Below are 27828 nucleotides of genomic sequence, written 5' to 3' on the forward strand. Positions count from 1 at the left end.
AGAAATCCACCTGCCTCTGCCTCCCAAGTGCTGGGATTAAAGGCGTGCACCACCACCACCCGGCAAAGTAGAGCTCTGGAGATCTGGGAATTGAACCCGGTACCTCAAACATGGAAAGCGTGCGCTCTACCACTGAGCTACATTCCCCAGGCTGCAACTTCATCTTTTAAAAAGAGCATTTATTTATTTGTTTGTTTATTTTTATTATTTACTTATTTATTTATTTTGGTTTTTTGAGACGGGGTTTTTCTGTGTAGCCCTGGCTGGCCTGGAACCCAGAGATATACCTGCCTCTGCCTCTCAAGCGCTGGGATTAAAGGTTTAATCCACTGTCTGGATTAAAAAGGGTTTTAAAATTATATTTTATTTATTTATTTGTGGAAGATCTCAGGCTTGGAAGCGAGTACCTTTAACCCTGAGCTCACTCGGTAGCTCTCTTCCCTGCCCCCCACGCCAACCACAGGGTCATGCTGTAGCCCTAACCTCAGCTTCATTATACCCAAGATGATCTTAGGTCCCTGATCCAGCTGCTTCCACCCCGTGGTAGTGCTGGAATTATAGCTGTGTGGCCCTACACATATTTGATGCCGAAGACTAAACTCTGGCTTCTTGCTTGCTTACACCATCTGTTATGCCCCAGACTAGATCATTTCTTTAATGAGGCAATTATAAAAGAACTTGATCTCATTTAACAAAACAAATGGGTTTTGAAAACAATGGATTTGACTAAGTGTTGTGATGCAAGCCTGGAATCCCAGCTCTTGGAAGCCAGAGGCAGGCAAGTCTATGTAAATCCAAGTCTAGCCTGATCTACATATCAAGTTTCAAGCCTGCTGGGGCTACATAAGTAAGATCCTGCCTCAAAACCACAAATATATACTCACAAACCAAAAATAAAACAAGAATTTGACATAGATTGAACATAGAAAACAAGGTCAAGTGGGAAGTATTACATATCTATTGAGGCAGTCAGATCTTGCCTCAAAAACAAAAATACAGACATAGATTGAATATAGACAACAAGGTCAAATGGAAGTATTATGTATCTATGATGGACATTTTTATTAGTGGTTGTGTGTGCATGATGTGTGTGTGAGGGGAACAAGTGTGGACCTATGTGGAGGTCCGAGGACAACTTTGTGGAGTGGGTTCTCTCCTTCCAACTGTACATCAGTCCCAGGGATCCAACTCAGGTTTCCAGCCCTGGGAGGCAAGCACTTTTACCCCTACTCATCTCCGTCCTGTCGTTGTTTGGTTGCTCTTGTTGAGGTTTTTAGACAGACAGTAGCTCTGGCTGACCTAGAACTACCAACATATACTACCAGGCTTTGAACTCAGAGATCCACCTTCCTTTGCTTCCTGTGTGCTAGGATCGAGATACATTACACTATGTTATTTATTTATTTATTTTTTGAGATAGGGTTTTAATAAGTAGCCTGGCTTGGCCTGGAACTTTTGATTTTCCTCCCTCAGGTATGTACCACTATTTCCAACCTGTAGAAATCATTTCATAAAACCAAATGCCTAAATGTGAGGCAATTGCCTTGTATTTTCCTGAATAAAAAGTTTTTTTCCAGAAACGGAAACCAGAATGGATTAGAACTCATTTTTTTCTTTTTTTTTCTTTTCTTTTTTTATTTTTATTTATTATTATTATTATTATTATTATTTTTTATTTTTTTATTATTACTTTTTTTTGGTTTTTCGGGACATGGTTTCTCTGTGTAGCCCTGGATGTCCTGGTACTCACTCTATAGACTAGGCTGGCCTCGAACTTAGAAATCTGCCTGCCTCTGCCTCCCAAGTGCTGGGATTAAAGGCGTGCGCCACCACTGCCCAGTTTAGAACTCATTTTTCATTCAGCCCCTGACCCTTCTAATAGAGTGTATCACTATGCTTCTCAACAATTTACCAATGTACCTAAAAGACTACTCTAGATAGAGATTAGGTTCTCCCTTGGACCTTAACCTACTGGAAACAAGGTATTTGGGCCAACCACTGAGTTCAGAAGGAGCCCAAGTGGAGGGGTTCCAGGTTTCAGGGTTGATAAATGTTAATGAAGCCCGGGAACAATATGGTGTATTGTAGTTTCGTTTTTTGTTTTTGTTTTGTTTTGTTTTTCTCTGGTGATTTACAGGTTACTACTATATTATGAAAATGTTGGCTACCTAACTTACTTGCTTGGAAGCAAAGCTCTGGGCTGACTTTAGAATCGGTGCGCCAACTGTACTGGTACGGAGGCAAGGCAATTACTGCACTGTTGGCAGTGTAATTACATTTGGAACATTCTCCGTGGAATCGTTTCAGGCCTCCCTAACTGGTTTCTTGCCCTCCCGGAGGGTCTAGTTTCAAGGGAGAGTTCACCTCGGACCACTCTTGAAAAGGCGCAGGTAATATTAAGAGTGACTAGACTACAATTACCACAAGGCATCGCGGATCCTGAACATCCGGGACACCGTCCGCAAAGATCTCTGGGTATTGTGGTCTTGCACTTTGGCAGCGACGCTGTGCCAACGGTAAAATTTCACCCGAAAGGAGGACCACAACTCCCAGCAACCTTTGCTGCTGTGCGGGGGGTCTTCACGTTCTCGTGGCGCGGCGCAGGCGCTGTGGGTCTTCGGCGCGGACCGCGCAGACTGAATAATAAAAGGGGAGCGGCGAAGAGGCAGGAAGACAGGACCATGTCGAAGGGCCCCGGGCCCGGCGGCTCGGCAGCTTCCTCGGCGCCCCCGGCCGCTACCGCTCAGGTGCTGCAGGCACAGCCCGAGAAACCGCAGCACTACACGTACGTAGAGCCCCCCCCGCCGCGCGCGCACGCCTGACGTCAGCGGCCAGCGTGAGTCACGCGCGCAGGGAGAGCGCGAGGCTGATCCCCCCCCCCCTTCCTCCGGCTCGGCCCAGACCGGTTCCAACCTGCTGGGGCCGGTCCCAGCTTCCTTCAACTGTCACCAACCTCTGGTCGGGCAGTGGGGCGGGAAACTCGGTCCCAGCCTCCGAGTTGGCCAGGCAGGAGCTCGGGTCCCGAATGCACACTTGTCAGGCTAGGCCTTGGAGGCCTGAGTGCTGCTCAGACATAAAACCACAGTCCCAGGCTCTTTGGAAGTGATAAGCCCACGACATGACAAGTCGAATTCTGTACCAGCCAGTACTAGACCTGTCTAGAAATGACTTGCTTGAAGTCTTGGGAGGAGACTCTGTGCACCGGAGGTCTTTTGTATCTTTAAGGCCTGTTAGATTGTCCACGAGGATCACCCATGCTTAAATTCCCTTAAACAGTCCAACGTGCAGACACCGAATCACTTCTTGCAGGCTGTACTGTCCGGCTTGAGTCAGCCACATCCGGGGTGTAAATGATTGCAGACCCCTTCAGAATCTGGCAAGCGAAGGAGCCTTGTATAACGGGTGTGAGTGAGACTGTCGGAATGGAAAAGCTGCGTGTGAACAAGCTTAGGTCCTTGTCCTCCTCGCTGTCAGGCCACTGTAGGCCTAGGTTCTGTGAGACAAAGGCTAGTGATGTTCCTCTGGTGTAAAGCAGCGTTGGTTTCCGTTCCCTGCTGTGCCAGGAGTGCCTCTCCTCCCCATTGGGTGCCTGTTTAGGAGATCCCAACCCGTGGAGCGATTGAGCAACACTCACGCCAGGGATACTGAGAACTGGAGTCAGGCAGGAGGAGCTCTGGCTTGACACTTTTGGGAGATGGGACTGGGAAATGTTAGTTATACAAAGTGTTTGGGTTTCTTTGAGTGACTGTAATGGTGGCTGACATCTTCCAAACCTGACTGCTGTGTAACTTAGGTTAGCCTTTCAAATATGGTCGTCAGTTGGTCCTTTCTTACTGGAGTTCTCTCTCTCTGCAACCTTGATAAGGTTTTGATAAGAAGGTCTAACATCAGAATAATGTCACTTATCTGGTCACACAAAAATGTGGATTTGGTTTCAAATTTGTAAACTTACTGGAACTTTTAAAAAATTTTACATGTGTTATTTATCTTTTTTTAAAGATTTATTTATTTATTACATGTAAGTACACTGCAGCTGTCTTCAGACACTCCAGAAGAAAGAGTCAGATCTCCCTACGGATGGGAGTGAGCCACCATGTGGTTGCTGGGATTTGAACTCAGGACCTTCAGAAGATCAGTCGGTGCTCTTAAGTGCTCTTAACTGCTGAGCCATCTCACCAGCCCCTACATGTGTTTATTTGTATGTGAATATATGGGAACACTCTTACCTGCCATGCGTGCACAGGTGTGGAGGTCAAGACAGTTTGAAGGGCTTGGTTCTCTCCTTTTACCACATGGGTTCTAGGAATTGAATTCAGATGGCTGAGCTTGGCGAGGGCTTTTATCAGCTTTGTCATCACACAGTCAGGAGCTTGTAGTGTTAAACTGAACCGAGGCCTCTTGCATGTTGGGATCACCTCTGCCATTGAGCTGTATCTTCACACACGTACCCCCATTTGTTTATTTATCTTCTACTTTTTTTTTTTTTTTAAGTTTTTTGAGACAGGGTTTCTCTGTGTAGTCCTGGCTGTCCTGGAACTCACTCTGTAGACCAGGCTGGCCTCGAACTCAGAAATCCGCCTGCCTCTGCCTCCCAAGTGCTGGGACTAAAGGCATGCTTCACCACCGCCCAGCCCCCTCATTATTTCCTAAAGATAGGTTTTTTTGGGCTAGACAGATGGCTCAGTGGTTAAGAGCACTGGCTTCTCTTCCAGAGGTCCTGGGTTCATTTCCCAGCACCTACATGGCAATTCATAGCTGTCTATAACTGTAGGCCATGGGGATCCTATGCCTTCCTCTGGTGTGCAGGCAGGCATACATGTAGACAAACCACCCATATACATAAGTATCTTTTTAAAAATAGCTTTAAAAAATCTTTTAAAAAATAGCTTATTTTACTGGACCTGAAACTTGGCCAGGTTGGCTGGCCAGTGAGGTGAGTTCCTAGCATCTACTTCCCCTGCCTCCCAACACTAGGGTTATAAGCATGTGTGGCCATGCCTGGCTTTATAGGTAGGATGAGGATTCAAACTCAGGTCCAGATGCTTGCATCAAGCACTCGTAGAGCATTCTCCACAGCCACCTGTTTTTGTTGTTCCTGAGGAAGGGTCTAGCTTTGGTTAGCCTGCTACTCACGGTGTTGCTCGGATCTGCCTCCTGTTGGGGAGTCTTTTCTCTAAAACTCTGAGATGATGGGAGGTGGCCAGCTCGAGTGCTGCAGGCTGTTTCTGTGCTGTGTGGTCGCCACTATACTGAGAACTTTTTTAGAATGCTTTTCTGATCGTTCTGAAATTACAGATGAAAGGAGTGGACACGGTGGAATTGTCAGGGTCTGAATTATTTGCTTGTTTGTTTTTCAAGACAGGGAGACAGGGTTTCACTATGTAGCCCAGTTGTTCTGGAATTCATGGTATAGACTAGGCTGGCTTTGAACTCAGCTCTGCCTGCCTCTGCCACTTGAGTAATGGAACTCAAGGTATGTGTATCATCTCCCAGCAGTATCTGAATTTTTAAAACTTGTTATTTTATTTGTCTGATGTTTGTCTGTGTGTATATCTGTGCAGCAGGAGCATGCCTGGTGCTCTTGAAGCCAGAAAGGGGCATCAGATCCTCTACAATGGGAATCACGGATGATTGTGAGCTGCCATGTGGGTGGGTGGTGGGAATCAAACTAGGGTTCTCTGCAAGAACAGCCATGCTACCTGCTGGGATGCTTGGCCAGTCCTGATAGCTGAGGTTTGATCCTCTTGATTGTGTTGTTCTATTTCTTGAGGGTTGGTATGGAGTCATTGCCCTTAGGTCCTGAGGCCTCTTTCTTATTAAATCATGTATTTATTTTGTGTGCCTGTGGTATGAGGATAATGTATATGTGTGGACATTAGTTATTTCATTTCTCCATATGGGATCTAGAAATAAGATTTGGTGGCAAGTGTCTCTACCTTCTGAGGTTTTTTGGTTTTTTTGTCTTTTTTTTGTTTTATGTTTTTTTCGAGACAGGGTTTCTCTGTGTAGCCTTGGCTGTCCTGGAACTCACCCTGTAGACCAGGCTGGCCTCCAACTCAGAAATCCTCCTGCCTCTGCCTACCAAGTGCTGGGATTAAAGGTGTGCAGCACCACCGCCCTGCTTTTTTTTTTTTGTATTTTGTTTTTTTGTTTTTTTAAAGACTTATTTATTTTATGTGAGTACACTTTTGCTCTCTTCAGACACACCAGAAGAGAGCATCAGAACCTATTACAGATGGTTGTGAGCCACCACGTGGTTTCTGGGAATTGAACTCAGGACCTCTGGAAGAGCAGTCAGTGTTCTCAATTGCTGAGCCATCTATCTCTCCAGACTGTGTATATATCTTTTTATCTACAAAAAAAAAAAAAAAAAGAGTATTCTGCTGGCAGCCATTCAGATGAAGATGTAGAACTCTCAGCTCCTCCTGATCCATGAACAAGCTGCCATGTTCCCACCTTGATGACACTAGACTGACGCTCTGAACCTGGAAGCCAGTCCCAATTAAATGTTGTCCTTGTAAGGAAAAAAAAATCAGAGAAACCAGCTGTTTATTGTGGCATTTAGAAACTGATGACTTGGACAACTCGGTCCACCAGCCCCAAGTGCGGGAAGCACGAGATGGCCGAACAAGTTTGTGTGTGTGTGTGTGTGTGTGTGTATTACTAAGGTGAACTCAGTTGCTGCCCTTAGGGACTAGTGGATGGAAGGTTTTAGGAAAGCCTTCATACATAGCACAAGCAGACATGGCATTCACTGAGATGTCCTTCTCCACCTACCTTCCAGGTGTGGTGGTACAGGTGGGGCCTCCATGCCCAGCTGCTGCTGCTGTTTTTACTGATGTTTATTATATGTGCGCTGGTGTTTTGCCTGCATGTGTATCTGCGAGGGTGTTGGATCCCTTGGAGCTGGAGTTAGAGAGAGTTGGGAGCCGGGAATTGAACCCCCATCCTTTGGAAGAGCAGCCAGCGCTCTTAACCATTGTGCCATATCTCTAGGCCCATAATGTTTTGCCTTTTAAAACTTTCTGCCGTGTTGTTTGTTTTGGGACAGTGCTCTCAATGAAACCAGCCTGCCTCAAACTCGGGGTCCCATCTCCCTTTGAGGGTCTGCTGCTATCATTTGACTTGTTAGTTCCTTTTGCTTCAAGGTTTTCTGTGGAAGATAACCCCAAGCTACTAATGACCCCCTCTGCCTCTACCTCCCAGGAGCTGGGATCACAGATGTGTGTGTAGGAAGGCTTGACCACTCCTGTAGCCAAAGGTTATGAAAAGATGGATTGAAGGATAGTTATTTTGTTGACATTTCCCCTTAATCTTTTTTTAGAAGTTTTTTGTTGTTGTTCTTGTAGTTGCTGTTGCTTTTAAGGTTTATTAACTTAATTTATGTATGTGAGTACAGTGTTGCTGTCTTCAGACACACCAGAAGAGGGCATCGGATCCCATTACAGATGAATGTGAACCACCATGTGGATGCTGGGAATTGAACTTGGGACTTCTGGAAGAGCAGTCAGTGCCCTTAACTGCTGATCCATCTCTCCGCCCCCTCCTTTCAATCTTTTAAATAATCTTGCATTAAGGGAAGTTAAAATAATCAGCAAATGGTTGCTGCTATTTGTGCTAGCCTTGAGGAATCCAGTCCTTATAGAAAAATATGATTCTATCAGAGTTCTGTCTGTTGTGCAGTTAGTTCCAAGTATTTGGTTAGCACTCAGGAAATTGATGATGATGTGGGTGTTGAGACATTTCCAGCATAAGAACTATGTGTTTCTCTTTACTTGACTAGGGCAAAATTTAGCTAACTTTGTTTACAGCAAGTCTACTTTGTATATTAGAAGAGTTTTATAAAAAGCAGATTCAAGAATAAGAAGTTGGCCAGTGTTGATGTCCCACACCTTAAATCCCAGCGCTCAGAAGGCAGACGCAGGCCCAGCCTGGTCTACAGAGTAAGTTCCAAGACAGCTAGGGCTACACAGAGAAACACTGTCTTGAAAACCACACACACACACACACACACACACACACACACACACACACACACACACACAGAGGCTGGTGAGATGGCTCAGCAGGTAAGAGCCCTGACTTCTCTTCCAAAGGTCCTGAGTTCAAATCCCAGAAGCCACATGGTGGCTCACAACCATCTGCAATGGGATCTGATGCCCTCTTCTGGTGCATCTGAATACAGCTACATTGAACTTATGTATAATAATAAATAAATTAAAGAAAAACACACCCACACCACACACACACACACACACACACACACACACACACACACCACACACACCACACACAGTAAAATTGGCTGATGGCTGGAGAGAGCTATCTTGGTGGTTAAGAGTATTTGCCGTTCTTCCAGGGAGCCTGAGTTGAGTTCCCAGCATCCTCCTGAGGAGCCTCACAGCTGCTTACAGCTCCAGTTCTGGGGTGTCTGATGCCTCTTTCTGGTATCCACAAGCAGCAGGGACACAATGTAGGCAAAACACATAGAAAAAAGTAACAGTTTTAAATAATTAGTTGAACCAGGCATAGTGGTTGTATTCTCAGCATTGCTGTAGGGTTGCTGTAAATTCAAGGTCAAATCCCACAACAGCCTGGAGGAGTGAGGAGTGAGGAGGCACACATTTAGGAGTGCCTTACAGAGGGAGCTGGAAAGCAGCTTTGGATACTTACGAAATCCTGTCAAAGAGGAAAGAAAAAAGAACCAAACAGGGTGGGTATGCTGTGTAGGCCTTTGATCCCAGCACTCAGAGGCAGGCAGATCTCTGGAGTACTAGGACAGTCAGGGCTACATGGAGAGACCCTGTCTCAAAAAAAAAAAAAAAAAAAAAAGGGCAGTTAGTTGAGGGCTGGTAAGATGGCTCAATGGGTACAAATAATTGGGTTAGCCTGAGTTCAGTCCTCAGAACTCAAGAACCCACAGGAAGGTGGAAGGAGAGAATTAGCTCTACCAGTTATTCCAGTTATTCTCTGACCTCTTTTTGGTTTTTCGAGACAGGGTTTCTCTGTGTAGCCCTGGCTGTCCTGGAGCTCACTCTGTAGACCAGGCTGGCCTCGAACTCAGAAATCCGCCTGCCTCTGCCTCCCAAGTGCTGGGATTAAAGGCATGTGCCACCACTGCCCAGCTTCTCTGACCAATATTAACAACTTTGCTTGAAAGGACAAGAGGAGAGTTTGTTTGTTCGTTTGTGAGAGACAAGGTCCTGGGCTGCCCTGGAACTCTGTAGACCAGGCTGAGATCCACCTGCCTCTGCCTCTAGAGTGCTAAGATTAAAGGCATTCCCTGCTAGGATGGGCTGAGGAATAAAATTAAAATTTAAAATATCAGTTTCCTTTGTTATTTTGCTCCTGTAAGAGGAAGTATGCTTCATATATACCTGTTTCGGAGTCCTTCAGCTTTGCTTAATTTTCAGACTTGTTAATGCTCTTGATACAGGAAAATGAAATTCTAGTTACTGAAAGGTTTTGGGATGATTTTATTTATTCATTTATTTTTGAAATGCTCTCACAGTGCCTTTGAACTCAGAGGTCTCATCGCCAGTGTAGGGATTAAGGCGCAGCATATCTGCCCTCTGGGTGATTTCTTAGACGGGCTCTATAATCCTGTCTGTGCAGCATCTCCTAGATTAGACCTTGTTTCGTTTTTCATTATATGGGTGTAACATTGTGTTTATTTTGTGGGCTGGGGAAGTCAGAGGACAGTTTGCAAGAGTGGGTTTTCTTTATGTGCCATGTGAATTTCCCAGATTGAATTTATGTTATTAGGAGTTGGCCATAGGTACCAACTCTTAAGCTACCAGTCCAGTTCAGGGTTGGTTTCTTGAACTTTATTCAGGAAAGATGACGGTTACAGATGTACTTTAATTTAGTTGGCAGAATGATTGCCTAGCATGTATAAAGAGGGAGGTTATTTTGAGGCAGTTTTGTTAGTTGCTCCATTACTGTTAAGAACTTTACTTGATTTTGTGTGATTGTGTTTTGGAAGATTGAGGAAGTGAACATGTATTGAAATCGTTGTTGCACGTTGCAGTAAAGCCGCACATACTGGAGTGAAGCTCAGTGAACAGCAGAAGCCCCTGAAGGCATTGCTTAGCAGCACCTGGAAGGAAGAGTTAAGTTACCAGCAATCCTTTCTGGATTTTATTTACATGCTTATCAAATCAAGTTAATTTCCTGCAGAACAGAAAGGCTCCTTGTGGCTTCAAGTCAAGGCTCACCAAATCCATTTATTCAGTGCCATGCTAACGCTAGTCTCTTAAGCCTGGTGCCTAATTGATATTTGTTATGCCTAAGTAGAGATTAAAGTTACGATTTGCTTAATGGTTAAGTTTCTTTGTTTTAATCCAGCGGTGTTAGATACTAAAGAAGGCTCCCTCAGTCCATATGCATCTGCTTTGACTGGTGGTCTCTGTCAACCTACAAAGACTGACCTATTGCTGAGGGCAGCTGGACAACTCTGAGAACAACTAGAGAACTCCATCTTGGGCACTCTGTAAGGAGCTTCTCTGAGATAGCACCCCATGTAAGTGCAGAGAACAAGACGCCCTCGTGGACCTACTACCCGCTTCCAACACCTGATGCCTGAAGGTGAGGTCTCTTCCCCGTGTCTCAGAAGCCATGTGCATACTTAGAGCCCTGTAGCCCGAGAATTGCGCACGCAAGCTTTCTTGCTAGGCATTTGCCTGGTTGTTATTTTCTGTTAGAAGCTGCAGGGTCAGGAGCTATGAAAGCAGGTTCCATCTGCTTGAATACATGGTGGAGGAGAAAGGCTTCTGACTGTTTCCAATCTGGACAGAATTTGTTTAATAATTAAAGTTTTTGTTTTTGTTTTTCTGTAATTCAATTGTGTTTGATCCTAAAGAAGTGTTCCCACTGGCCGAGTATATCTCGTGTATTTTGAAGTTGCAGCCTTGGACAGTGTGGCTAATCTGAGTATTATTGCTTCCTCTCCCTTATTTTTGAGACAGGTTCTCTCTTCGTATAGCCCTGGCTGTCCTGAGACTCACAGGGATTCGCCCGCCTGCCTTCGCCTCTGGGTGCTGGGATTATTGGCTAAAGGCACCACTATGCCTGACCTCTGCCTGCCTTTTTACTGTGGATGAATTTATACTAATGTGTTATATGAAAGTGGATGCAAACTTTTCTGCCATTCTTAGCTAATATATAAGGTTATATTAGCCTAGTTATGAAAAATACTAAGAATTTTGGTTTGGTGTCATTTAGACGTGCAGCATTCCATAGAATAACATATGGTCTATAGGGCCACCCTAGACAATCTTCTTAATATGCCTAGCAGCAGAGACACCTGGAGAAACATGGGTAAACAGCATATGTGATCATGGGCATGGGATGTATTTTTTATTCAGTGAGAACATTCTGGAATTAGATGGCTGTAATGATTACACCTTTTTTGTTTTTCTTTGAGACAGGGACTCTCCACATCTGCCTACCTCTCCCATGTGCTGGGGTTACATGCCCAGCAATACTTTTTTCTGCTTAAAACAAATTTTTTTTAATCAACACGTTAGTTATCCTGACCTTTCTCCCTCCCATCTTCCCACTTGCTCTGCTGCCCCTCTTACGACCCCTTTCCCTTCTTCAGGCATTATGTCAGCTAGCTCAGGCTGGCCTCAAGCATTATGTCAGCTAGCTCAGGCTGGCCTCAAACTTGCTGTTCTACCGAGTATGACCTTAGGTTCTGATCTTCCGCGTCCACCTCCTGAGTGCTGAGGTTGCAGGTGTGCACTACCGTGTGTGGTTTATGTGATCCAGGGGATCTAGCCAAGGTCAAGCCCACGACCAACTGAGGTACATTTTCAGCCCAGTGATTGCACATGATCAAATATATTGAAAGCTACCAAATATACACTTTAAAGAGTTGAAGCTTTATGACCTTTTCTCAAAATTTTAAAAGTTTTAATAAAGATTGCATCCATAGAGAGGCTTTTGAACATATGATCTGTCAGTGTGGAAAGACTGTGCTGCGCAGAAAGTTTCAAGGTGCCCTCCCGACCTCTGATATCTGCATTCTTCCATGTGTGCCTCAGGTGCATGCCTCCATGTGGGAAGGTCGGAGAACTGGTGAGCTTTTGAGCTAAGTCGATGTTCACAGAAGGCTTGACAAGTGTCGTCTCTGTAAATTGACACCTGCTAAAAGGAAGAAGCCTGTTTTCCCAGAAGGCTTCATGACCTGAGCTGGCTTCACTTCCCAAGGCGGGGATGGTTGGGAGAGGATGTCTGTAGTGATGGCTCAGCCAGCCCACGGGATTCAAGTATGTAGGCTGCTGCTGCTGCTGACTCTGTCCGAAGTCCTTGTAGTAACCACAGCAAACTTTTGATTGTTTTTCTGTAAACTCCCTCAATTTTCACTCCTTTTTTCTTTGCCATTGTGTAGAATTTGGCAGCACTCTCAAGAGCTGAGGAGAGAGCGAAGATGGGAAGGAACCTAGCGACATAGCATTCTCTGTGGAGGGACCTTTCCTGTGGGTGGCCCAGTTTCTTTAGGAGATGAAGAAGATAAAGATAGATAAAGAAGAAATTGAGTTTATCAAATGGTTCCTCCCTTTATTTCTATGTCACAGTTCATGTTCTGTGTCCTATGTTCAGCACTGACCCATATGGCCACCGTCAGTCCTGAAAGATTGGCTTCTTAACGAGCAATGGGAAGGTTCAGGTCTCATCATGGCTCATTTACAGAACAACTCTCATGGGAGAGAAGTAGATGGGATTTAGGAAAAAAAGCTGATTAAATCCTTTTATATGGTGTGTCATTAAAGATATTTTGTTTTTGTTTTTTTTTGAGACAGGGTTTCTCTGTGTAGCCCTGGCTGTCCTGGAACTCACTCTGTAGACCAGGCTGGCCTCGAACTCAGAAATCCACCTGCCTCTGCCTCCCAAGTGCTGGGATTAAAGGCATGCACCATCACTGCCCGGCAAAGAATTATTTGTTTTAAGTACACTATAGCTGTCTTCAGACACACCCGAAGATGGTGTCAGATCCCATTACAGGTGGTTGTGAGCCACCATGTGGTTGCTGGGAATTAAACTCAGGACCTCTGGAAGAGCAGTCAGTGCTCTTAACCGCTAAGCCATCTCTCCAGCCCTTAAAGTTGTAACTAGTTTTTATATCCTAGTTTTTTATTAATTTTGTCATTTACTGTGTCTTTTAATGTTAGTTTATTTACACAGCACTTGTGACTTGGTGACCTACTACTTTTTTTAAGTCTGTGTGAATCAAATCTGTCTAAACATAAATTAGAGATCAATACTTTTCTACTTGAAAACTAACTTATAATTTATTATTATTTTTAAGATTTATTTATTTAATTGATTGATGTTATGTATATGAGTACACTGTAGCTGTACTGATGGTTGTGAGCCATCATGTCGTTGCTGGGAATGAAGGTTTGCTCTCTCCTGTTGGCTCTGCTCTCTCTGGCCTAAAGATTTATTATTATTATTATTATTATTATTATTATTATTATTATTATTATTATATCTAAGTTCACTGTCGCTGTCTTCAGACACACCAGAAGAGGGCATCAGATCTCATCACAGATGGTTGTGAGCTATCATGTGGGTGCTGAGGTTTGAACTCAGGACCTCTGGAAGAGCAGTCAGTGCTCTTAACCGCTGAGCCATCTCTCCGGCCCTTAATTTATTATTGATATGAGTCCATTGTAGTGAATATATGAAGAGTGTGCATGTGTATGAAGTAAATACCTAGCAGGACATATTTAAAGGTAGCATTTGTCTTTCTTTCGTCATTCACTCATTTTGAGGTTAGGTCTGGACATGTACGTAGCCTTATTTGGCTGGCCTGAGATTTGCTATGTAGAGCAGGTTGGCTCCAAACTCCTAAAGATCCACCTGCCTGTGCCACCTGAGTGCTGAGATTGAAGGTGTGTGGCATATGCCTGGTTCTTGTTTTCTTTTAGTAACTTGTGGTATTGTATGTCCTGACAGAGATGCTCCTTGGTGCACACAGGCCAGCCTGACAGGCTCCTAGTTGACACTGCTTATATTTCCCTTTAGCTCAGCTAGGCATGGTTAATAGTCAGCAAGGTGAGTAGGGTCTGTCTCATGCTCGTGTCAACTGTGTGAGGCCCAGCTCTACCACATTGTAGTTTATTGAGAACAGTCACAAGGCAGGTTGCTGTAAGGGTCCCATGAACTTGTACAGGTGGGGCTTCGAGCGGCCTAGAGCTGGCAGTGGTGAGTCTGTATACCTCAGCACACAGTGCAAAGAGCAGTTCCTGGCACGTAGACATTCTAAATGCTTTACACTGTGTGACAGGACCTCCTTAGGTTGTTAGTCTCGGCCTGTCAGTCTCAGGATGTAACACTGTACTTGACCTCCTGCTAGGTTCTGAGCTCAGCCCAAGCCACTCCCTTGCCCTACGCAGGTACCTTCTTGGTAGCATCTGCACCAAAATAGTCCTGAGTCCACAGCACCTGTGCTCAGGCTGTCAGGGAGCAGCTCTGTCCGTCACACACTGTTGTAGGGCCAGAGTTCTGCTGACATTTATCTATTTGTATGTGTGTTCACTTATTTGTGACTGAGGACAGCTTGCATGAATCGGTTTTCTTCCTCTGCTATGGAGTACCACAGATTAAACTCTCTCCTATGGGCACCACAGATTAAACTCTCCTATGGGCACCACAGATTAAACTGAGATTGCTGAGCTTGGTGCAGTGCCATCTTGCTGCCCCTGTTTGGGTTTTGATACACTTGTGTATTCCTTGGGAACTTCTTATGTGTGTCCGTCTGTTTTGATCCTGCTCACCATGTCTTCCCATTCAGCCTTTCCAGACTTGCTCCCATCTGGGTTCTTTGTTTGTTTGTTTTCTTGCTTTATCAAGACAAAGTTTGTCTGTGTAGCCCTGGCTGTCCTGGTACTAGCTTTGTAGACCAGGCTGGTCTCGAACTCACAGAGACCCACCTGCCTCTGCCTCACAAGTGCTGCAGTTAAATAAATTTATTTATTTTATTATTTAGTTATATTTTATTTTAATTTTTTTAATTTATTTTTTTTTTCCGAGACAGGGTTTCTCTGTGTAGCCCTGGCTGTCCTGGAACTCACTCTGTAGATCAGGCTGCCCTCGAACTCAAAAATCCGCCTGTCTCTGCCTCCCAAGTGCTGGGATTAAAGGTGTGTGCCACCACTGCCCGGCCTATTTTACTATTTATATGAGTACACTGTAGCTATCTTCAGACATACACCAGAAGAGAGCATCGGATCCTGTTAGAGATGATTGGGAGCCACCATGTGGTTGCTGGGGAATTGAACTCAGGACCTCCGGAAGAGCAGTTAGTGCTATTAACTGCTGAGCCATCTCTCTAGCCCTAAAACTTATTATTTTAAATTATATATGTATGTGTGTAGAGGGACGTGTGGGGTATGTGTACCATGTGAGACCAGAGAGACCAGAACGTGTGGGGTATGTGTACCAAGTGAGACAGTCCCCTCAGAGACCAGAAGAGGGAGGACATCAGATGCCCTGGAGCTGGAATTACAAGTGGTTGTGAGCTGTGCAACATAGATGCTGGGACCTGAACTCTGGTCCTTGCGGCAACAGCATAATCTTATCAGCCCTTGAATTTAGCTTTCATGTAGCCTGCCTTTTTTTCTTTTCTGAGTTTTAGAAAATAGAGAAATAATCCAGTGAATGTTGGAAATAAATCAGTTATTTTTCTTTAAGTAGGTGCAAGCATTTGGTTTAAATTTAAAGAACATTAATCATTTTACAAGGTGATTATGATAATTATATGCATATAAAATTACTGGGAGAAACGTTTCCAGAAGGCCAACAGTGGGTTGTGTGAAATCTTCATTGTTTATTTTCGTCTTGTTGCCTGTGGCTGGCCTGACCTTGAACTCCCAGTGATCTGTCTGCCTTACCTTTCCAAGTGTTGGGACTTCATGTGTGTACCCCACACTGACTGTGATGGGACTTCATGTGTGTACCCCACACCGGCTGTGATGGGACAACATGTGTGTACCCCACACCGGCTGTGATGGGACTACATGTGTGTACCCCACACTGACTGTGATGGGACTTGATGGGACTTCATGTGTGTACCCCACACTGACTGTGATGGGACTACATGTGTGTACCCCACACCAGCTGTGATGGGACTACATGTGTGTACCCCACACCCACTATGATGGGACTACATGTGTGTACCCCACACCGGCTGTGATGGGACTTCATGTGTGTACCCCACACCCACTATGATGGGACTACATGTGTGTACCCCACACTGGCTGTGTTGGGACTACATATGTGTACCCCACACCGGCTGTGATGGGACAACATGTGTGTGTACCCCACACCGGCTGTGTTGGGACTAAATGTGTGTACCCCACACCGGCTGTGATGGGATTTCATGTGTGTACCCCACACCGGCTGTGATGGGACTACATGTGTGTACCCCACACCGGCTGTGTTGGGACTACATGTGTGTACCCCACACTGGCTGTGTTGGGACTACATGTGTGTACCCCACACTGGCTGTGATGGCATTTTACTCAGGTGCTGAGTCGTCCTGTCCCCTGTCACTGCTTCTTGACTTGTGTGGCTCCTTGAGTGGGGCTCTGGGGGATTGCAGTGTAGAGAGTACAGTCCCAGAGTACTGTTTGCTCAGTTGTTGGAGGGTTGAGAGGCCAGCTCAGCGTCCCTTGGCTGTTAGAGTACTGCTTGCTCAGTTGTTGGAGGGTTGAGAGGCCAGCTCAGCGTCCCTTGGCTGTCAGCCTCTAGGGTTTCTGGAAAGCTGGCTGAAGAGTAGTTGTAGCCCACTTAGTTCTCAGATCTTGTCCTTTTGGAACTTTTCTTTTTCTTTGAAACAGGATCTCACTGTGTAGCCCTGGCTGACCTAGAACTGCCAGTGTAGGTCAGGCTAGCCTCCAGTTCATAGGGATCCATCAGCCTCTGTCTGAGTGCCGGGTTTAAAGTCCTGGTCCCCAGGAGCAAATGCCTTTGGACTTTTGAAGATGGACTGAGGCTGACTGGACACAGCTGTGCATATCTCCCAAAACCCAGCTTTCCCAAGGTTGTGGGGTCCACACCTGTTATCCTGTCTGTCCAGAAGGCAGACGTAGGAGGTTATCCTGGTCACTAGTGAAATCTTGTGTTTCATCCATGGTACATGGAAGCCAGTGATCTAGGTGGTTTTGTCCTGATTTCCTGTGAGTGTAAAGTAGGAGAGGAAAGAAAAAATGGAAAACTCTAGAGAAACACTTTGATGTATAATTAATAGATTATACAGTTTCGATAATGGCTTATGCATAAGTTTAGAAATATCTGTAGTGAGTTAAAAGTAGCATTTATTTATTTTGTTTATTTGTATATTTATTTACTTTTAAAGATTTGTTCGTTTACTATTATATGCAAGTACCCTGTAGCTGTCTTCAGACACACCAGAAGAGGGCATCAGTTCTCATTACGGGTGATTGTGAGCTACCATGTGGTTGCTGGGATTTGAACTCAGGACCTTTGGAAGAGCAGTCAGTGCTCTTAACTGCTGAGCCATCTCTCCAGCCCTGTATATTTATTTTTTAATGTGTATGAATATTTACCTACATGTATGTAAGTGTACCATGTGCATGAGTCATCCCCTGAGACTGGAGTGTGGATGGTTGTGACCCACCAGATGGGTTCTAAGAATCAAACCCAGGTCCTCTGTAAGAATAGCCAGTGCTCTTAACCACGGAGCCATCTCAGCAGCTCCTAAAGTACTACAAAGTAGGTGTGTGTGTGCACGCGCGTGGGCGTTTGTGTGCGTTTGTGTGTTTTGCCTGCATTTATGTCTGTGTATCAAGTGCATACATGGTACCTTCAGAGGCCAAAAGAGGGCATATGATCCCCTGGGAGTAGAATTACAGACAGTTGTGAGCTACCATGTTGGTCCTGGGAATTGAACCTGGGTCCTCTGGAGAAACAACCAGTACCCTTAACTGCTGAGCCATCTCTTTAATCCCCCAAAAGTAGCGCTAACTTTTTTAATGTATTGTTTGCCTGCATGTATTTATGACTGTTTGTGTGTGGTGGGGGTTTGCACGTGGATACCAGAGGTCAGCTTTGTGGAGTCAGTCATCTCTTGCCATTTTCCTTTGTTTCTGGGGATTAAGCTCATGTCAGGCCACCCTTACCCCTGTGCCATCTTGTAGGTCTTTTTCTTTCTTTTCTTTTTTTTTTTTTTTTTTTTTAAGATTTATTTATTTTATGTATATGAGTACACTGTAGCTGTGCAGATGGCCATGAGCCATCATGTGGCTGCTGGGAATTGAATTTAGGACGGCCCTTCTCACTCCAGCGTAATACACTGTAGCTGTCTTCAGACACACCAGAAGAGGGCGTCAGATCTCATTATGGGTGGTTGTGAGCCACCATGTGGTTGCTGGGATTTGAACTCAGGACCTTCAGAAGAACAGTCAGTGCTCTTACTCGCTGAGCCATCTGGCCAGCCCTGCATCTTGTAGGTCTTAAAGTATTCCTTTTAAAAACCCCGCATTTGGCCTCTTGTCCTAGGAGGATTTTTTTCTGCAGTCCATTTCAGTCCTGAGTGCTAACTCTGAGCTGCTCTCTGGCACATCTCACATGGCCGAAGGCTGGGTGCTCCCTGTGAGGGTCTGCCTCCTGGTGCTGCCATGAGGGTGGGTGTTTCCTCTTTATTCCTTGTTGCTTGATTCAGAGAACAGGCAAGTATTATTTCTTACTCAGAGCTCTCTATTGGATTCTTACAAGTTTGCTGTTGAGTCATATAGAGTGGTAATGTATAGTAATAATACTATATATAGTGCGCATGTGTATGTGTATGTATATAGTCATGTAGAGTAGAGCAGTGTGAACTGAGAAGGCCTAACCTAAAATCCTAAAGTATGAAACTGATCACAGACATGACTTCCCAAGTAGAGGGCCAGGTGTGATGTCTCATTGATTAAAAAAACACTTATCTCCTAAGCATGGGGACCTGGTTTTTTGAATGCGTAGCATCCAGATAAAGCTAGATATGGTGGCATATGCCTGTAATCTCAGCATTTTGAGTGTGGAGACAGGATTCTGATGGTTTGCTGGCCCACTGATCTAGCCAAATTGCTGAGCTTCAGGTTCAGTGACGGCCTTTGTCACTGAAATAGGTGGAAAGGGCTGGAGAGACGGCTCAGTGGGTAAGAGCACTGACTGCTCTTCCAGAGGTCCTGAGTTCAAATCCCAGCAAACACATGGTGGCTCACAACCATCCATAATGGGATCTGATGGGACCCTCTTCTGGTGTGTCTGAAGACAGTGACAGTGTGTTCACGTGTATAAAATAAATAAATCTTAAAAAAAAAAAGAAAAGAAATAGGTGGAGAGCATTAGAAGACACCCAACATCAACTCTGCCTCCATACACATGTGCACCATGCACACACATGTGCACCATGCACTCACGCACACACACACATGTGCACCATGCACTCACGCACACACACACACATGTGCACCATGCACACACATGTACACACATGTGCACCATGCACACACATGTATACACATGTGCACCATGCACACACATGTACACACACATGTGCACCATGCACTCATGCACACACACACATGCACCATGCACACACCTGTACACACACATGTGCACCATGCACTCATGTACACACACATGTGCACCATACACACATGTACACCATACACATGCACACACACACATGTGGACCATGCACTCATGCACACACACATGTGCACCATGCACTCGTGTACACACACATGTGTACCATGCACTCATGCACACACATGTGCACCATGCACTCATGCACACACACACGTACACCGCACACATGTGCATACACACATGTGCACCATGCACTCATGCACACACACATGTGCACCATGCACTCGTGTACACACACATGTGCACCATGCACTCGTGCACACACACATGTGCACCATGCACTCGTGTACACACACATGTGCACCATGCACTCATGCACACACACATGTGCACCATGCACTCATGTACACACATGTGCACACACACATGTGCACCATGCACACACATGTACACACACGTGTAAATAAAAGAATAAGGAAAAAATGAAAACCAAGTGGTTCTGAGTACTGGATCACAGGTATGAATAGGCATGGTGTACATACCTATAATTCTGGTTATTTGGGAGTTGATACTTATAAAATGTATGTGAAACATACATTTTGTAAATAATGTTCCATCCCCATGATAGCTTAGTGTGTAGAAATCCAAATTCAAAAAGATATTAAGTAACTGTCACCTCAAGCATTTCATTCAGATAAGGCATTAAGCAAAGTGTGTTATCATTAATATGCAAAGCATGATAAGAACTAAGAAAACCATAGAGTGGATCTGGGTGTGTAGCTTAGTGGGAGAGTGCTGGCCTACTATGTGCAGGGCACTGGGTTCTATCCCTGTTATTGTGGGCAGTGGGGAGCTAACAGGTGAAGCAAGGAAGACCCCACAGCCGTGACATCCAAAGGGTCGTTTCCACTCGGTCCAGCCAAGGAATGAGATGAGCAAAGACAGGAAAGTTTTCTGGCTACAAGCATTCCAGTGTGGCCACAATGAAGAGGAGTCAAAAAAGACAGTTGGAAAGCTCATGGGCCTGGTGGGTGGCACTTGGAGTGAGAGGGTGAGTGGTGGTGGTGGCCTTGCCCAGCTTTAGGAAGAATAACGAGTCCTATTAAAAATAACGCTGTACCTGCCACAGAACAGCAGCAGAAGTGCGGCCTAAGTGGTGCCGTAACCCAGGCAGGATGTGTGGAGCCATTTGCATGTAGCACTGGAGACGCCGCTGCCTCAAGTATGCAAGCTCCTGTGCATAGCTTCTATGAAGCCAAGCGAGCAGCCTTTCAGGCGAATAGCCATGCCCAAGTTAGGGACCACATACTAGTATTCTTCCCTATCTACTGTGTTCTCACCAAGATGCAAACACCAAACTGTTTTGTTTTATTATTATTATTGAGACAGCCTCACTGAATCGTCCTGGCTAGCCTGAAATCCTCTATGTTGTAAAGGCTGGCTTCCAACTCACAGAGCTCCATCTTCCTCTACCTCCTAAGTCCTGAGATTAAAGTATGTACCACTAAGCCCAGCCTCAAATGTATTCCTTTTCTGAGATAGGGTCTCACTGCGTAGACTAGGCTGACCCCAAACTGACCCCAAACTTGCCCGTGCCTGTGCCAAGTGGTGGGGTTAAAGACTTTGCCACCACACCCTGTCAGACTTTTAAGAGCACCAAAATTTTATTTTACAAATAAAAACACAGCATAATGGTTAATATGGCTTGTACCTAGAATCTTAGCTATTTAGGAGTCTAAGGCAAAAAGATTACCTAAGCCCAGGACTTTGAGGTCAGCTTGGTCAACAACAATCTCAAGAGGACAGTAAAATATTGGATACTAGCTAGCTAGAGTCACAGGTATTCAGTGATTCAGATACTTCAGGGTTAGTCTGTCCCGTGGACTATGCTAGGAAACTGCTCATTGTTTATCTGCAGCTCCATCGTAAGTGGGTGTTCTGTATTTACTTTGCTGGTCCTAAGCACTCTGGCTCAAGGCTCAGGTCCTCCCTTCCTTCCTCTTCCCCCCGTTTTTTACCTGAGTTTGTCTCCTAGTGGACCCAAGGAGTAGGAAGAAGGGGTGTTTCTCAAAGAAGGATCAGCCTAGGAGCCTGGAGCATGGAAATGCCCTAACTTGGTCCCAGGGCTCGGTACCTGAATATAGCCAAGAAGGCACAGGTTGTCTTTCTACCCATTGTTTAAATGCCAAAGAACCAGGAGAGCATCAGGCTGTATGGCCTCCCAGATTTTTCTCCAGTGTCTTGGGATGTACTTGGGGCCCAGTGGCTCTACAACCTGTGGAGTTCATGAATTGGATATCATGTGTCTCTCTTGTTTCCCATCTGCAGAACCATTGTCTGCTAGCATCCCTCCCTGTAACCCTCCTTCCATCCCAGCCTGGGTTACAGGGATCCCTTTCCACCTTTCCATCCATCCCACGCATTGCAGGGCAGACACTGCTCCTATCCCAGTGTCCTCAGTGCTCGGCCCCGTACCTGTACCCAGATGTGCTGCCCTGACACCACACACTTGTATCTGATCCCATGTCTAGGTCTGGTTAGTCTAGACATATGGGCAGAAAGACCCATTTCTACATCCATCAGATCTAGACTTCACTCCAACAACAGCCAGTTCAAGTCAGGCTGTTTCTGCCTTGCTCCCCTACGTATATACCCACTCTACACTGGGCACTCTGCCTCTTCCCACCTCACAACCATTTGTCGCCTCTATAATCACGCTTGAGAGAATGTCTGAAGAAAATTGCCTGCCAAATGGTTTTGAAGATGGCAGCACCTGGTGACCTGAGTTGGATCCTGGGACCCATGCAAAGGTGGAAAGACAAAGCCCGTTCCACAGAGTTGTTCCCGTTCCCACCCAGCCACACACACACTATACACAATGAAATGTTTAAAGAAAGCTGCAATGACTACCTAGTCAACAAGACAGTTTCCACCCCAGTCTAGGAGAACCTTCGGTGGGATTAAGTAAGGAAAACACATTGTCCCAAGGTGTGTCCCATCAGGGTGAAGGTTTGAAGCCCTCCACTGCGTGGATTATGGGAGAGATTTTATGACGTCCTGGCTATTACTACATGAGGGTAGAGGAGAGAGACTAGCCCTAGCTGTTGTTGTCTTGCGTGAGATGACGGGACAGTCCAGTCTAAGGAGGAGGTCAAAACCTCTGAACTCCCCAATATCCATCTGTGCAAGTGTGAAGACCTCTCAAGGACAGTGATTAGAGCGCGTCCAGAGGGACACTTTGCAGACGGCCCCAAAGCAATGTCCCCATATTTCTCCCCTCAGTCCACAGTACCAGCTTGGTTCTTGGTATAAGGGAAGTCTTGGGATGGTCAGGTGTATGTGGGCAGCAGGGAACCACAGACTCTGGGGAGGCTGCTCATGTTCTTATGAATAGCCCTTTCCCTGTGATTAGTGGCTTGGCCTGGGAAACCTCGGATGGCTCAGCTGATTGATGCTATTGAATACTACAGCTGGCCTCTACAATAAACAGGGCTCTTGTGGCCTGTGTTTCATGCTGTGTGGAACCTAGATGCTGGGACATATCTAAGAGGTCCAGCCTCAACCCTGGACCTCTCCTGCTGTCCCAATGGGACAGGCATCCCAGAGCAGAACCCTCTGGACTTGGGAAGCAAAGAGCTTCATTCTGCTCCTGTCCCACCCCTTACAGACAGTCTCTCTGCAGGTACCTGAAGGAGTTCCGCACAGAGCAGTGCCCACTCTTTGTGCAGCACAAATGCACACAGCATCGGCCCTATACCTGCTTCCACTGGCACTTTGTGAACCAGCGTCGCCGCCGCTCCATCCGCCGGCGGGATGGCACCTTCAACTATAGTCCAGATGTCTACTGCACCAAGTACGACGAGGCTACAGGCCTCTGCCCAGAGGGCGACGAGTGAGTGCCCTGCCTGCCCTCAGAGGAGCCCAGGTCTCCTGGGTCAGATGCCCTCGGGATAAGCGTGGGACATTTAGGAAGCTAGGTGGAGGCTGCTTGGGGAGCCTGGCCACAATCTACAGGTCAAACTTGGGCTCATCTGCCCCGACTTAAAGGCACAGCATTGGGAGTAGCTTCCATTTTCCTTTGCCTATATTATATGAGAACCAAAAATCAGCCTTTCTTCCACTAAGGCCGCAGGGCCACATTTGGACAATGCTGATTCCCTGGGTTTTCTTTCACCCTCCATGTCCTGTCCCCATCTGCGCTGTCCTGTGCAGTTCCCACTGTGGTGGCAGCTCAGAGAGAGGCAGAGTCAGGGCCAGCCTGTCTCTCTAGTTTCTCTATTGGCTGATTTTTGTGGTTGTTTGAGACAGGGTCTCATAACAAAACCCTCCCTGTCGTGGAACTCATTAGGTACACCAAACTGGCCTCACATTCACAGAGATCCACCTGCCCCATCTCCCAAGGGCTGGAATTAAAGCCCTATGCCACTATACTTAGCTTGTTCGATAACTTGAAATGTCTTTTCACAATTCCCTGCTCAGGAACTGGGTATACCATTAATAACAAATGAGATGGCAAACTTGGGACCATTTTGACCTTCCTTGTCCTTTGTTTCAACCTCTCAGAAAAGTGCTGGGAAGCGCTCCAAGAGTCTGTACCGTATTCTGAACTTCTCCTACAGTGCCCAACCTTTTTCACAGAGGTCAAGGCTGGCTGATCTCAGGAGCCTATTAAAGCTCATGGACATGTGTGCAGGTTTCAAAGGGTTGATTCTTGGGAGCCCCCTGAGTTGGGTAGCATTTGTTATCCAAACGTGTTCATCCCAAAGTGTGTCCCCTAAAGGATCTACAGGCAGCCACCTGGCGGGGCTCCAGGCCTTTCAGACACAGAGCCCAGGTGGCCAGAGAATTCACCCTTCTCTCCCTCAGTCTACTGCACTGTACCCTGTGGGTCATGGTGACAGCCCTCAGCAGCTGGCCCCGGGAGACAGAGTCACCTGTCTGTGTTCCAGGTGCCCATTCCTGCACAGAACCACTGGGGACACTGAGCGCAGGTATCACCTTCGTTACTATAAAACTGGAATCTGCATCCATGAGACAGACTCAAAAGGCAACTGCACCAAAAATGGGCTACACTGCGCTTTTGCCCACGGTCCCCATGACCTCCGCTCCCCTGTTTACGACATCAGGTAGGCTAATGCTGGGCTGTGGGGAGGGGGACAAGGGGTCTAGCTTCTGTAGCTGCTGATCTCAACGAGACAAAAGAACTGAGGCACTGTGCTATCTCCCATTCTCCTGTGCTCCTCCCACCCTGTCTGTCCTTACCTCTTCTCCCAGGGAGCTCCAGGCCATGGAGGCCTTGCAGAATGGCCAGACTACAGTAGAGGGCAGCATAGAAGGCCAGTCAGCTGGGGCAGCAAGCCATGCCATGATAGAAAAAATCCTCAGTGAGGAACCCCGGTGGCAAGGTACAGGCAACTCAGGTGGCCCCATACTCCCCTTTTCATAGCTGCTGGATGCCTTGGCTTGAAACTACCTGCTTTTTCCAACTGAAGCTGCCATGTCTACTAGAAAGAAATCTGCCCCTTCATCATCCCATTTAAATATTTCACTTGAAATATTTATTTTCTGTGTATGAGTGTTTTGTCTGAATGTATTTCTGTGTACCATGTGCACCTATGGATGGTTGTGAGTCACCATGAGGTGCTGGGAACTGACCTCAGGTCCTGTGCAAGAACAGCAAGTGTCTTAACTGAAGAACCATTTCTTTAGCCCCACTTCTACTCCTTCATTTCATGTTAAACCTGTCATTCAAAAGGCACTTGTAAGGGAGTTTCCAGATGGACTGCATTCCTGGGATTCTCCTGGGCTTTCACACATGCACATATACACACAGAGAGACACAGACACACACACAGAGACACAGACACACACACACACAGACACACACACACACACACACAGGCATGTCCACAGCCGGTAAAGAAGTGGCCCTGTTGGTATCTATATAAGTGGTTCTGGGACCCCTTCCCGTTAGCTCTTCCATGCCTTCGCTACGCTACTACTGCTGTTGTTGGGATGCTCCAACTCCATTCCCTGACCTCTGCCCTCTGACCTTCTGTGCAGAGACTGCTTATGTGCTGGGGAACTATAAGACGGAGCCGTGCAAGAAGCCTCCGCGGCTATGCCGCCAGGGCTATGCCTGTCCCTACTACCACAACAGCAAGGACCGGCGCCGGAGTCCCCGGAAGCACAAATACAGGTCCTCTGGCCCCAGGAGGCCATCCGTAGGAGGGAGGAGTTGCAGGGAAGGGGTCATGACTGAGACTGCCACTACCATGGTTCTCAAGGAAGCAGGAAGCCAAGCCCCTGGGTTTACAGGGCCCAGTTATAAAAGGAGGGGCAACGAAGGACTGTTGAGTGGCGGGAGCCCTCTCCTATTCTCACGTGAGGCCCATCCTTTGCTGATTCTTCAGGGTGTGTGTGCTGGAGTAGGGCCAGGCCAGTGTGGGAAATGTGGTATGGCTGTGGCCTGCCTCTTGGGCTGTCTTTACTGCCTGGCTCAAGGGAACAAAATTGTCCTTCTTGGTTCCATGGCCAGCTGGGCCAGAGGAGCAGCCTGACGTAGTACCCTAGTGAGACCTTTCCTCCATAGCTGATTTTACCTGTTTCTGTACCTGACCTTGTGAGACAAGGAGACCAGGGCTCATGGGTGGGGTACGGGTGCCAGGCTCATCCTCTCTTGCTGTTGTCCGACCCCTTCTTGTTGGACCAGGTCGTCTCCGTGTCCAAACGTCAAGCATGGGGATGAGTGGGGAGACCCTGGCAAGTGTGAAAATGGAGATGCCTGCCAGTATTGCCACACGCGCACAGAGCAGCAGTTCCACCCAGAGGTGGGTCCTGAGAGGAGGGCAGCGGTGAGACATCCTGGCACCATCCTAGAGGAGGGATAGTCTACTTGCACAGCATTGGAGTACTGTTGCGTAGTGCCCGTGCCTGCCCTAATCCCATGGGAGCCAGGGTCGCATAGCAAGACAGACAGATGTGCAGACAGCTTCTGTGGCTGTAGACATCCCGGGGGGCAGTAAACCCAGGAGAGATCACAAGCCCAGGTTCCCTGATGCTTGTTATGAAAGTGACTGTGTGCTTCCTGGCCTCGGCTCATGTAATATGAGGGGCATGCTCACGGGTATCATCCCAGTCAACTCCTGAGAATTTGTAATGCCTGGTGGGACCTGGCACTCCAGAAGAAGGGCATTGGTGGGATAGGCTGCCCCAAGATCTGAGGCAGAGGTTGGTAATGAGGAGCTTGGTGTGTCACTTAGGACATGAGACAGTGTGGCAGGACAGTTAGGAGTTTAAGGCAGGCATAGGCTTTATTTCAATATCCTTTTCCCTGGGAGGCATAGGGGACTAGAAGGGCCTGAATTGGAGAGGGATTGGAGACTAGCCCTGCCTCAGTGAAAGTGTGTACCTGTGCTTGCCCTGACTCTGCTCTGCCCCTTCAGATCTACAAGTCCACCAAGTGCAATGACATGCAGCAGTCGGGCAGCTGCCCCCGAGGACCTTTCTGCGCCTTTGCCCACATAGAACGTACGTAGTTCCCGTGGCCCTGGGGCAGTGCCCTGTCTTCCCTTCCCTCCCCTAACCTCTGCTGAGGCTCAGGCATGGCATCAGTCCTGGCAGTGCCCTGTGCTCATCCCCGCTGGAAGTTACAGGCCCCCGATCACTCTGGAACTTGCCTCGAAGCCCTAGCGCAGCTTCTAAGAGCCTGAGATAGAGTAGAGACACTCGCCTGCCAGCCATTGAATCCCAGGCAAGGGTGAGGAGGCACGACGCATCTACAGCACCTACAGCGCCCTGAGCAGCTCAGTTACCCTGAGCACAGAGTTCTTCCTGTTGAGCCTGCTTGGCCCTTGTGAGCAGAGCCATCCACCAGAGTATAAGGTTGCCTCATACGGCATTCTTAAAAAAAAAAAAAAAAAAAGGGACTGGTTAAATTAATTTTAACATTTTTACTTAGTCCAATATAAAATGATCTCATAGCTGGCTGTGGTGGTGCATGCCTTTAATACCAGCTCTGAAGGGGTAGAGGCCGGTAGATCTTTAAGTTTGGGACTAGTCTGGTCTACATAGTAAGACCCAGAATTATGTAGGACTACTCTGTCTCAAAATAAATCAATTAATTAATTAATAAACTTTTTAAAAGGGGTATAGTTTTAACAAATAATTTTATAAAAGTATCAAAGTATTTACTGTTTTGTTGTTGTTTTCTTTCTTCCTTTT

The 27828-nt window shown here is 46.6% G+C and overlaps 1 protein-coding gene across 2 annotated transcripts in view; it reads left to right on the forward strand.

Annotated features, from left to right (window-relative positions):
* Positions 1-2574: 2574 nt before the first annotated feature.
* The window catches only part of Unk (unk zinc finger), a 34732-nt gene continuing 9478 nt past the window's right edge, over positions 2575-27828 (forward strand). The window contains exons 1-7 of one of the 2 annotated variants that reach the window (XM_031354822.1): positions 2575-2785; positions 23288-23497; positions 24555-24731; positions 24880-25010; positions 25669-25804; positions 26318-26435; positions 27051-27135. In XM_031354822.1, the coding sequence (XP_031210682.1) occupies positions 2682-2785; positions 23288-23497; positions 24555-24731; positions 24880-25010; positions 25669-25804; positions 26318-26435; positions 27051-27135 (961 nt within the window). In that variant the 5' untranslated portion in view covers positions 2575-2681. The remainder of the gene's footprint in view (positions 2786-23287; positions 23498-24554; positions 24732-24879; positions 25011-25668; positions 25805-26317; positions 26436-27050; positions 27136-27828) is intronic. The other variant, XM_031354821.1, reaches the window with a different exon arrangement.

The sequence above is a fragment of the Mastomys coucha genome, unplaced genomic scaffold, assembly GCF_008632895.1.
Source record: "Mastomys coucha isolate ucsf_1 unplaced genomic scaffold, UCSF_Mcou_1 pScaffold5, whole genome shotgun sequence".
NCBI classification, from domain to species: Eukaryota; Metazoa; Chordata; class Mammalia; order Rodentia; family Muridae; genus Mastomys; species Mastomys coucha.